The sequence below is a fragment of the Euprymna scolopes genome, chromosome 21, assembly GCF_053919585.1.
Source record: "Euprymna scolopes isolate OS-2025 chromosome 21, ASM5391958v1, whole genome shotgun sequence".
NCBI classification, from domain to species: domain Eukaryota; kingdom Metazoa; phylum Mollusca; class Cephalopoda; order Sepiida; family Sepiolidae; genus Euprymna; species Euprymna scolopes.
In genome coordinates, this window is record NC_136502.1 from 124,290,254 (window position 1) to 124,303,769 (window position 13,516).

Here is a 13,516-nt window from a genome sequence, read left to right on the forward strand (position 1 = left end):
TTTTTCTTTTCAAGATATTTTTTTTAACAATTTATCACTTTGAAATTTTATTCAACAATAAAATGATAAAAAAAACTTTCGTTAAATATATTTAAAAAAATATATTATAAATATCTATAAAGTCTATTTTTTATGTCTGTAAAAGTTTGTTGAAAGTTCAAATAAAATTTATAATTTAACTGAAAAAAAAAAACACCTCCTTTTTTTTTTTTTTTAAATAAAACTAACTTTAATTTTAAAATTTCGATGTTTGAAAAACAGTCCATAATATATATTTCATTATAAAAGTTATATTTTTGTTTGATAAAAAGAATAAAACAGTTATTAAAAAGTTCTGTAAATATATTAAAAACACACTCAGAAAGACGCCCATTTATTTAAATATCTTTTATTTAAAAAAATTCTTGCTCGCGAATATTCGTCAAAATTTTATATTTAAAAATATTATTTTAAAAATATATTAATTGTCGCTGAAGTTAATGTTTTAAAGAATAATTAAATAAATATAGAATTGTCTTTAAAACGCACACAGAAAAAAACCCAAAAAAATACGGCACATAAAAATCAATCTTGGTCGAAAAAATCCGAAACAGAAAGACACTCATTTAAATATCTTTTATTTAAATACGTTCGTTTTGTTACTTACTTTAAAAAAATATGTTTTATAAATATATATTTTTTCTTTTAAATCTTCAAAAGTTTTGTAAATATATTTAAAAAAAAAAAAATGCTGGCGAATATTCGAGCATGTTTGCTATTTGACGTGTTTACAAACAACCGACGCCATGTGCTTGTGCCAATGTCAACGTCGACGCACCGGTGTTAGTTGAAATGTGCGCCGGTCACCGCCAGGCGTCGTCGTCTGCTACAGGGTATCTATTCTTTACTTGATCCATAAATTCAAATAAAAAAAAAACTTATACTTTTAAAATTTGAAAAAAAAAAAAACTATTATTTTTATGATTTCATTAAACATATGTTTCGTATAAAATTTCAAATAAAATAAAAACGTTTATTTTTTTTTTAATTTTGTTATTAAAAGTGCCAATAAAGACTAATTGTGTTATTTTTATCTGCATAATTTTGTTAATTGTTATTGTATATTTTTTTTTAATAAAGTCCTTTTCTTCTATTTTATTTCAATAAATCGCTTTACAATATAAGGCAACTTTAAAATGTATTTCAGAGAAATAACATTATTACGTACTTACGTGGCATGCCGAAATTAGTATAAATTCAAAAAATCACAAAAAATAAAGGTCCAATACAAAAATAATTATAAAAACAATTTTTCAAAGTTGTAATTTTTCACTGTAGAAGATTGAAATCAGGGGGAGATAACTGCTTTCAAGTCAGCCATCTTGCTTATTCTCGATAATTTTACCCCCCCCCCCCACGAAAATTAGCTTTAGCACGTTTTCTCTTGGACATGATTCGTAAATTTTGGAATTAATACTAATTTCGACATGACAAGTAAGTACGTAATAATGTTTTTCTCTGAAATTACTATGTTCGAAAATACATGATTGGGTTACACTATAGTAAATTGTACCCAATATAAATACGAAAGAACAATAAAAATGAAGGAACTGATTAGCCTTGTCACCGCTTCCGGTAGCACTCCGCAGAAAATTAGAAAGTACGTTAGCTGACTATAATGACTAAGGTGAATGTTGGCCAACAGTACCTCCTACCTGGCATATAGTCTGATTTAAAAATGGCGGCTGGGTTTTCTCCAGTATAAAAATAAATCGCTTTGTTTATCCGTTGTCATGGTAACTCAAAATTAATATTCGTCGATATATTTACTGTTGCTATGGCAACACAAGGTGACATGCTAAAAAGAAGCTGAAATAATATTCTGCTTCCCAAATTTAATTTCATTTCGAAATTTCTTATAAAATGGAAGAACGTAAGATGTTTTTTTCTTTTTGCGCATCTTATTTTTTTCGTTTCTTTTAATTTTGCATAAAAGATGTATTTCTTAAAAAAAAAAATAATTGTACCTTTTTTATAAATAAAAGATTTGGTGCTTGTACTTTCTTGTATCGTGCTATTTTTAAAATAGTATTTTCAAGTTTTACGATATCTTTTTATTTTATTAAATTGTTAGGTGAAAGTACATAATAGTTACAAAACACGTCTCCCTCTATGTTAAGAATGGCTTCCTAATTATTAGAATATTTTTCCAATGCGGTAACGTAAGTGCATAACTTATGCACTGCATAAGTACCATCATTTTTTAATTATTAAATTGTTAGGTGAAAGCACAGAATAGTTACAAAACACCCTTCATCCCTACGTTAAGAATGCTTTCTAAATGATAACGTTATTATTTCAGCACGGTACAATAATTGCTGCATCAGTACCAAAGATTTTTTTTCTTTTTAAATATTTTATGAAAATGTATTTATTGGCAGAGGTCTGGAATCGAAACCGCAACGATTTGAGTCGGTTTTTTTTTCTTTTATTTACTTATTTATTTTATTTTATTACTATTATTATTTATTTTTTTATCTTTTTATTTTTTCAAGCGAATTTTTGTCAATTCCAACGTCTAGAAGAAAATTATCGAAAAAAAAACAAAGGTTTTTGCACAATGATGAGTGGAACACTTACTTTATAGCCAGTGTAAGTAGCCAGAAAGGGGGGAGGGAGCGAAAAAATAAATTTACAAATAAATAAAATTTACAAAAGGCAAGATAAGTTAATCTTCTACCTAACTAGACAAGTTTTTTGTTTGTTTTAACTTATTTTTAAGCGCTTATTAATTTTGAAACAAATGTAGTGTCAAATCTGTTGAGTCTGAACAGGAAAAAATGGCGGTTTCGTTATAACCATTTGAATCCTTGATAATCGCTCAAAAATTGAAAATTAAACAAAATACTGGTAGAACGTTAGACAATAAACCAAAAAGTGTTCAAGAAACAAATATAACACAAATGTTATCAACGGAAAACTAGGTTACTCTTATTCAATAAGTTTTGTGTTTTAACTTATTTTAAAGCGTTGAAGAAGTGCTAAGTTAGAATTACCGCATAATAACGGGCATGAGACTATCATCTTTAAAATCTCGATAATTGCTTAAAACTCGAAAAAGAAGCAAAATACTGATAGAAACCCAACTAATAGATATAGCGGTATTGAGTGGGTTTCTATCAGTATTTCGTTAGTAAAGTTAAGATTCGCAGTGTATTGTTTACAAAGGCTGTAGTTTAGTTCTGATGATAGACAAATTTTAATCTACGTAGGTATATCAGAATCGGCCATTGAAAATGCCGTATATGAACTTGAATAAATCAACTTACTATCTTTCGAAGCTTATAACTACTTGAAAAATTTAATTCAAACCCTAATTTGTTTTTCAATTAAAGGAGTAAAGACCAAATTTAAAAAAAAAAAGAAAAAAAAGTTTAATAGCAAAGTATGCAATATTTGTTTTTTTAATCGGTTTTCTTTTAAAAAGATTTATATATATATATATATATAAAAGTGAACGTGTCTGTCTGTCTGTCTGTGTGTCTGTCTGTCTGTGTACATTTCCCTACGCAATAACTCTGTCAATTTTTAGTCTATAGACTCGAAATTTGAAATACCGGGTACTGAGATTTGGGAAAATCGATGTGACGGGTGTCAGCTAGAAATTTGGCTGTTAAGGGAAGGGGTCAAATTTCAACGATTTGACCTTTAAGAACTCTACCAAACTCCTCCGACAATTTTGGGTCTAGACACTTGAAATTTTAGATATAGGTTCCTTGAACATGGATCTAACTTAATAAAGTGATTTGAGCCCGAAACAATAAATTTTAAGGGGTCATAATAGGGGTCAAAGTTTTAAAAAATTAACCATTTTTTTTGTTTTTTTTGCTTTTTTTGCACAGCATACACCTCCAAACACCCGAGCAACGCCGGGCACCCCTGCTAGTATATATATATATATATATATATATATATATATATATATATATATATATATATATATATTAGACGTAGGTTACCTGGACTTGAGTCAAACTTTTTAACATATATATATACACATGCACATAAAGCTATGAACAGTAGATAGGACCCGAGCAAAGCCGGGTTGAACTGTGAACTGATAGTATATATATATATATATATATATATATATATATATATATATATATATATATATATATATATACACACAGGGTGACCCCCCCCCCCCAAAAAAAAAGCTAAATGGAGGCCATCTAGAACATATGCTGTAGAATGGAGAAAAAAAGGCCCAAGCCTTTGATAGGGTATGGCATAAAGGTTTACTTCATAAGATCGCTAGCTATGGTATAGCTGGAAAAGTCTTCTCAATTATTAAATCATTTCTTTCTGATAGGTTCATAAGAGTAGTAAGTAGTTGAGGGGCAAAAATCAGAAGCTCACAGTATTAATGCCGGTGTCCCTCAGGGATCCATCCTGGGCCCAACTCTTTTCCTGATCTACATTAATGATCTTCCAAATCATATCCTTACATCATTTGTAGACATTTATGCTGACGACACTACCATTTATGGTACCACATCTAAGACAGTAAACGACCAAGTTCTCTCCAATTCTCTCTCTTCTGATCTTGAGCACGTAGTACAATGGGGAAAGGAGTAGCTGGTTACTTTTAATGCATCTAAAACCAAGCTTCTCTCTTTACATCATCAACATTCTGATCCACATCTGGCATCAATTGAAATGAATGGCTCTCGTCTTCAGGAGGCCTCAAGTCTTGACAAGCTTCTGGGCTTGACCTTTACTCCTGATCTTAAATGGAACACGTACATCAAATCTGTTGCCAAGGCCGCTGGGAAAATTGTGGGATCTTCCTATCGATCCGGTAAATATCTCACTGCTGATGCTATTCTCTATCTATATAAGAGCCAGGTACGTCCAAGGATGGAATATTGTTGCCACATCTGGGCAGGAGCTGCTAGAAAGGACTTGTCTTGCCTTGATAGAGTTCAAAATAGACTTCGTAGCCTCGTGGGAGATGTCCTTTTCTCCTCCTTGCAACCTCTATCTCACAGAGGAGATGTTGCGAGTTTGTCTCTGATGTATCGTTATTTTCATGGAAGGTGTTCAACTGAGCTTCAATCTATGGTCCCCCCTCACCAAACTTTCACAAGAAACACTCGTCTAGCTGAAAATACTATCAATAATTTCCCCCCCCCCCCACTCTTTATCTGTGCCTAAACCTAAACGAGATTCCATGAACAAAGCTTCTTTCTTAGAACTGCACGCCTGTGGAATTGTCTTCCATTTTCCTGCTTTCCGGCTGACTACAATATGGTTGTGTTCAAGTCTAACGTAAATAAGTTCTTGATGAGCCGTTCTATATAAGTTATCAAATTTACCAAATTTTAATTACTAATGATTACTATATTGTCCAATTTCTACTGTACACTCTTTAATCCTTATCCTTGAGTGGCCTCTTGGCCTTGATAAGTGGTGATGCCTTAGCAGTGTCAGAAATTTCGTGAAAATAGCGAATAATTCCACCCCATCTTTCCAAGCTTATAACTCCTCGAAAAATGCAATTCAAGCCCTAATTTTTTTTTCAATTAAAGGAGCAAGGACCAAGATTTCATTAAAAAAAAAAAAAAAAAAAAACGTGTTTTTTTTTAAAAAGGTTTTAAACTTCGGACTTTACAGGTAAAATTCTAAAAGAACACTATGTTTTTTTTTGTTTTAAATTTGAATATATTAAGTATTGACCTTTTCTCTTCAATTTGTGAGTAAATAATTATGTACTTATCAGGTTCTAAATTATTATTAGACATTTACAAAATGGGAGGCGTGAATTATTCGACCCCCTGTCTTTCCAAGCTTATAACTCCTCGAAAAATGTAATTCAAGCCCTATTTTTTTTTTCAATTAAAGGAGCAAGGACCAAGGTTCCATTAAAAAAAAAAAAAGAAAAAACAAATAACGTGGTTTAAAAAAAAGGTTTTAAACCTCAAACTTTACAGGTAAAATTCTAAAAGAACACTTTGTTTTTTTTTTTTAAATTTGAATATATTATGTATTGACCTTTTCTCTTCAATTTGTGAGTAAATTAATTATTTACTTTCGGGTGACTAAATTAAGTATTTACTTTTTAATAGACACTTAAAAATTGGGATGGGGGGGGTCGTGAATTTAGAAAAAAAAAAGTTTGTCTAAAATATTATATTCGATTTATTGGAAAGAACATAAAATTTCACATTGACTCTGAAAATATCGTAAAAATAGAATCAATAGAAAAATTTTGATAGATTTTTAAAATTTAAAAATTGAAAAATATTGAGTTTAAAAATTGAAAAATATTGAGTTCGGAAAATTCATTACTGTTTAAAAAAAAAAAAAAAAATTTCTATTACTTTTAAAACAACTGTAATAGTTTATTTTGGAAGTATAATCCATAAAGAAAATAAATAACCCACTTTTAACAGAGAAATTCCGAGATTTTTATATTGTATTCGCAGTTTCGTGTTAGGGGTGTCAAAAATTCCTGCAAAAATTCTGATACTGCTAGGCCTATGTAAAAAAAAAAAAAAGACCCTAGTGTTTTGATGTGATGTTTTGAATATAATAAACTAATTATGACCAAAGTTTTATTTCATTCGGACAAAACACTAAGAAACGGGGCCTAATTAGAGTTGGGGCCCGTTTTTTGTGGGGTCACCTTGTGTATATATAGTTTTCATCTCACTACTATTATTAGGTTTCATATGATAATCAATTGAGAATTGTCTCTATAAATGAATATATATATATATATATATATATATATATATATATATTCTTTTTAAATATTCTTAATTTCAATGTATACCGTTTTCGTTTAACGGGTTGAGACTGTTATGATAAAAACTGAATCACGGTTAATTTCGAGTGAAGCTCAATGTATCTATTTTATAGGTGCAGAGCATATGTAGTACAAAATTTGTAAACCTTTTTTCTTTTTTGTAACTTTTGTTTATTTTATCTTGGATTTCTTCATTACAGCTGTTTCGTTAATGGGATGGCAATTTTATGATTTTATGTGTTCATAAAAATTTCCTGATTGCCACCATCTCATCAGATGTTGTTTCCATTCGATGTTACCAACAAAAAGTTGATTTTGTACATGATATATATATATATATTTTAAGAAATTCGTTTCTTATCGTTGAGCACTTTCAGTTGAATTAAAAGTCGGTCAATTTAGCTCTTATGCGTAGATCATCGTATAACGATTTGATCACTGTCTGTCTGACGTAATGAACATTTAAATTAAAATGTTTAAAATTCAACGCTATTTCACACGGTTAATGGTAGCCGAATGGATACGGCCTCCGCTAATCGAGCCAGAGATGTCTCGTCGCGGGGTTCGAATCGTTCGACTGGTAGTAATCGTGACACCCTGCACTGAAGAATCCCGAAAGGATGAAACACTAGTGTCTGTAGGTATTTAATTATTATAGTAAAAAAATAATTATATGTATATATATATATATATATATATATATATATATATATATATATATATATATATATATATATATATATATATATATATATATATATAAAGATCTATTTATATAATAATAAGCTGTTGTATATATGCAACTGGCGTCAATACAAATGTGCCAATTTTTATTTTACTTACGGTTATATAACATTTTGAGGACAAATAACTGAAAAGCTTCACAAATAGCAATTTAAATAAATTAAGTTTTAACAGATAGACATTGGTTACTAGCGAGGATTGAACTCACGACTCAGGATAACAGAACGATTACTTTCCACACTGAAATAAGCAAGTCGACGTCAACAAGAATCAAGTGGACTTGAACATGATTAATATTCTGATTGGTTGAAATGAATAAACTGGTAGTATTTAAACAATTTATTGATGAATGTGGTCTCATGTATTTTGAGGACATCATCGCTTAACGTCTACGAAAAATCACATTTCATACACACTCGGTGAACATCATGTCTGGACGCGGCTCAGGTGGTAAAACGAAGGCTAAGAGCAAAACGCGTTCGTCTCGTGCTGGACTTCAATTCCCCGTTGGTCGTATCCATCGTCTTTTGCGAAAAGGCAACTATGCCCAGAGAGTTGGTGCAGGAGCACCGGTCTACATGACAGCCGTAATAGAATATTTAAGCGCTGAGATTCTTGAGTTAGCAGGAAATGCTGCCAGAGACAACAAAAAATCCAGAATCATTCCACGTCACATACAGTTGGCTATTCGCAATGATGAAGAATTGAACCGGTTGTTGTCCGGAGTGACCATCGCTCAGGGTGGTGTTCTTCCAAATATCCAGACCGTTCTATTGCCAAAGAAGACCCAAAAGAAAGCGTAACTTTGTCATATGGACGGCGTTTGTGCGTTTTCTTTAACGGATCCATATTTTTCATGCGTCTTTTTTTCTTTCTTTTTTTTTTTTTTTTTTTTTTTTTTTTTTTAAACGCCTTAATGTATATTCCACATAGCCATTTAACTTGTCTCCATTCGATAATTTCTGTCTAATGTGCTAAAATATCTTTTCTTAAATGTTTTTTTTCAATTTGTATAATATCCCCTGCGGCCCTGCACCAATATCTCCCAGTTCAGTTCCCATTAACTTGTAAGATTCCCATTGATGGACTACGCCGTAGTCACTACGGACTTCCCCCCCCCCTCTATTTCGCCTGAAACTAAACTGTATTAATAAATTTTATTGTCAAGATGTTACTGGTGGATTTTTTCCATAAAAACGCGTGAACTTTTACCATTCGTATTATCTGGAATTGGTGACTTGTTTCAAATGTTATTCAGCTAATTTTCATCATATTAAACCTAATTTATGGTCACTGCTCCGACTCTATTTCCGGCCACCACAACGGTCTCCTAGATTGACGTTAGCCTTTTTTTTCTCTTTCTCCATACTGTAATTTCTTTTCAACGAAACCCGTATATCAATTGATGTATTGTCTAACGTTAACGGACACGTTTGCTTTATCACAATTTATAAGACTAACATGTACAAATAGATTCCAATATATAGTTAAATAATCTATCTATAAAAGTGAACGTGTGTGTGTACACTCCCCCCCCCTACGCAATAACTGTCAATTTTAAGTCTACAGACTCGAAATTTGATATATAGGATACTGAGATTTGGGAAAATCTTTGATCGGTTTTCGGCCAGAAATTTGGCTCAAAAGGGCTTAACCTTTTGAGAACTCTGCCAAACTCCGACAATTTTGGGTCTAAACATCTGACATTTTAGATATAGGTTCCTTGGACATGGATCTAACTTAATAACTTTGAGCCCAAAAATGTTAAAGGGTCAGTTAAAATTGATCGCCCCCCCCCCCTCAACATGCACTTCCAAACACTCTGGCAACGCCGGGCTAAAATGCTAGTAGTTTAATAATTTAAAACTTCAAATTTTAACTTGATATTTTCAAATCTTCGAATTAAACTAAACTTATTAAAGTTCTGTAGACTAGAAGGCAATGTCTTTTTCTACCATTTCAAAACCACTTTATTAGTTATCGTCGTAAAAGTGGGTTAATAATAGCATGAATCGATGTGTATGGACTGACTGTTAGTCAGTGACGTTGGAAGAGAAGACTCCATGTATGAAGTTAATCTTAATGGATTTTACTTAACGAAGTCGAACCCAAGGTCAAAGTCCCGGGTGGTTTCTGTTGTGCTCGAACAGAAGTTTGGGTATTTAACTTTTTCCACTTCGGCATTCGCTATTAGATTGACGCCTTTCTAGGTTTTCGGGTATGCTGAAAACGAATATTCCATCTAAATTTGGAATTAAAACCTTCATTACTAAATGTAATCGTTTTTACTGGAGGCCATGCATTTTCCCCCAAATGAAAGATACTAAGGCACAGGCGTGATAGACTCCTTCTCATGTTAAGAATTGTGACCACCACCAATTTCTTAACACATTAGAAAAGTGTCTTAATATCCAGCAAACTACTTGTCTGCTCCAAATTTGAATGTGATATTCGTTTTCAGCATACCCGAAAACAAATTTTAAAGGTGAGTGTTGAAAGTAAAACTTTACCAAGTTTAGGGCTTGATCATTTAACCTTATATATACTAATATATATATATTAGTCATCGACATACAGTTCTGTTTCGTTGTATCAGAACTCATCAGTGCCGCTAGACTAGCATCTCTCCCAAGCCAAGGATTGAACCTAGAACCGTCGTGTTGACAGTCGGCAGTTCTCCCGCTCGACCACAGAAGGGACGCCTGCAAATAACTCGTCATATATATATATATATATATATATATATATATATATATATATATATTTGTGTGTATGTCACGTGCTCAACTTTCCTGGGAGACGGCCTTTGATTGGTGAAAGCCACAAAAAATTGGCTAACACTAATCAGCTCTGAGCTTATGAATCGGAATTAAAATGTCAAACAGTGAGGTGTCGCTACTGCTGCTATTATAGGTCTTTCACTGACAATTGTGGGTGGGGTATTGAATGTCGAAACTAAATTCATATTGGATTTTTGTGCTCTTACCCTTCTATTTGGGGGGGGGGCAGTTTTACCCTATAGATTTTAATCTTTTGTAAAAATAACCCAAAATTGTCAAAGGGGCTAAAAACTTAAGTAATAAAAACATAATTACATATATTTTTTCCCTTGGCAGGTGATTGTCTAGCAGTATTAAATCTCCATTAAAAATGCGTGATAACAAATTGAATAATTCGACCTTTTTTTTTTTTTTTTTTTTTTTTCAATTAAAGGAGCAAAGACCATTTTAAAAATAGGTGTTATAGCAAATTATGCATTTTTTTAATCGGTTTTCTTAAAGATTTAAAAATCAACAAATTTTAACTTGCTTCGATAATATATACATTGCAAAAAAATCACTTACCTATAAAAATACTAATCAATGGGTATTTCCATTCTTCATTGAAGAATTTGTCCATATTTATATTTTATATTCCATGCACTTTTTAAATAAAATACTTTTTTTTTTCTTTTTTTCTTTTTTTAGCAAGTATTAAAAAAAAAAAAGCGCGACATCAGATTTTCTTCAGTTGAAATAAAGGGAGACAAATGTCTGCTTTCCGAGTTGACATCGGTGACTTTAAGCGCCAGAATTTCTTTGTCTCTTGCGTGCTGCAAACAAAAGTTTGTAAATATGGGTCACCGTATTTGAAAAATAATCCTATTTCACTTATCAGTGTTTGCCGTTAAAAAAAAAAAAACTAGATTTTTTTTTTTTTTTCTTAAAGAAATACACGAGTTTTTAATTTAATTCTTTATGGAGTGATTTTTAACAACTTTAATAGTTTATTTTGGAAGTATATTCCATAAAGAAAATAAACAACCCATTTTAAAAAGAGAAATTACGAGTTTTTTATATTTTATTCGCAGTTTTGTGTTAGGGGTGCCAAAAAATTCCGATACACCTGATTGTCTGTTTCGATTAAGTGTTCACGTGATTAAATGTCTAGTGATGATGGTCGTAATTAATAGTCGGGGGATAAAATGTCGGTAAACCGAACTGTAGTGCTCCTTTATTCGACAAAGGAAGGTAAATCTATTTTACTAATTGTAAGAACTAGTTTTTTTTTTTGTTATTGTTTTTTTTTTTCATTTTATTTATTTATTTATTTTTAAACTAATGTAACAGTTATAACGTTAATGAAGTAAAATGCGATGATATTTTTACGGTTGTAAAAATGAAACGAAAATTTAAATTTCGTTCAGTTTTAAACTCTGTACATTTTTACATTACATCCAACTCGCCGTTCACATTCAAAATGTCAACTCTTATAGTTTTCGGGTATGCTGACAAGGTTGAGGGTGTTCCGAAAGCCGTTCTTAACATGGGGAGGTTGGGATGTTATTTGTAAGCATTCCCGATTTAAAAATTAAATTGTTTTCATGAAACAAATCTTTCGTTTTTCTTTATATATATATATATATATATATATATAAGTAGGGTGACCCCCCCCCCAAAAAAAAACGGGCCCCAACTCTAATTAGGCCCCGTTTCTTAGTATTTTGTTTGAACGAAAGTTAACACAGTATATTCTTTGTCCCAGCTCCCACTGGGGTCTTGGGCCTCAGTCGTTGATTCTGCCATGTCCTGCAAAATAAGGGCAATCGAAGTGAATAAATAATGGAGATATCACTTTTTTTTTGTCCCCCCTGTGTGTGTGTTATATATAATATATATATATATATATATATATATATATATATATAATATATATAATATATATATATATATAATATATATAATATATATATAATATATATATATTATATAAAATAATGTGTGTTGAAAGTTATTCTTTTGATTACTTTCGTTTTCGGTGGGCATTTAAAAAAAAAAAAAAAAAAAAAAAATCTAAACAACCAAATTAAATTTTTTTTTTTGTGTGTGTGACAAAATAATGTTCCATTTTCGATTCTGCGTGGAATCATCTTCGGCTAAGAGGCAAATGTATGGTGGTGGTGGGCTGAGAAAACTGGAGAAGAAAAGAATTTAGTGGCCATACATGGTAATTATTTGCAGATTGCCAGAATGTTTTTGGAGGCTAGTGGCGAGCCTTTATTTAATCCACGGAAGTAGCATGCTCTTGTTCCGTCAGCCATGACTGCGTAAAAATCCTACATAGTTTGCAATTGTATTTTGAGTATCATCTTTAACCTCCAGAAGGGTGTAACTTTTTTTTTTTTTTTTTTAACCACTTAGGTTCGAAGGCCACTCGAGGACAAGGGTTAATAAATGTAAGTTGTTTAGTAATCGTTAATGGTGTAGATTGGGTGTCAACAAGAACTTGTTTACATTGGATTTGAAGACTGTTGTATTGAAGCAGGACAGCGGAACAATGTTCCACAGGCACTTCTTTCCTCTTCCATGCAACCCATTTCATATAGGAAAGACGTGAGCCTGTCTATGCTCTATTGTTATTTTCATGGCAAGTGCTCGCCGGAATTCTAATCTATGGTTCCCTCTTTGCTAAACTTCCACAAAAAAAAAAACACTCGACTAGCTACAACCACTATATACAATTTCTCACACTCTAACTGTTCCTAAATCTAAACGCAGATTCCATGAACAAATCTTTCCCAGAACTGCCTGCTTGTGGAACACTGTTCCACTGACCTGCTTCCCAGTTGAATATAACATGGTAGTTTTCAAATCCAATGTAAACAAGTTCTTGTTGAGCCGTCACCATAAATAATCAAAATAACCAAATTTTACCCAATTTACAGCATTAACAATGACTAAACTACCAACAAGAATTCAGGTAAAAAGTCATCTCCCTCTCAGTACAGACCAATAAGTCTCCTGTGTGTCATGAGTAAGTTGCTGGAATCCATATTAAATAAAGAAATAGTCAACCACCTCGGCAAAAATAACCTTCTTAGTGACATGCAATATGGTTTCCGTTCTGCCAGATCTACCGCAGATGTGCTAACGGTTATATCTCATAGGATTAGTGAATCTCTTGACAAAGGCTTCCTTTTCTAGGGCAATTGTTCTTGAC

General features: G+C 31.8%; 2 protein-coding genes across 2 annotated transcripts in view; both read left to right on the top strand.

Moving 5' to 3' along the window:
* Positions 1–1,773: 1,773 nt before the first annotated feature.
* LOC145242703 (LRP2-binding protein-like) overlaps positions 1,774–13,516 on the top strand; it is a 57,979-nt gene continuing 46,236 nt past the window's right edge. The window contains exon 1 of the mRNA XM_080105835.1: positions 1,774–1,912. Within this exon, the coding sequence (XP_079961961.1) occupies positions 1,903–1,912 (10 nt within the window). The 5' untranslated portion in view covers positions 1,774–1,902. The remainder of the gene's footprint in view (positions 1,913–13,516) is intronic.
* LOC145243024 (histone H2A-like) lies at positions 7,887–8,430 on the top strand. Its single transcript, XM_080106137.1, has one exon. It carries the CDS (start codon positions 7,966–7,968, stop codon positions 8,338–8,340), a length of 375 nt encoding a protein of 124 aa, XP_079962263.1. The 5' UTR covers positions 7,887–7,965; the 3' UTR covers positions 8,341–8,430.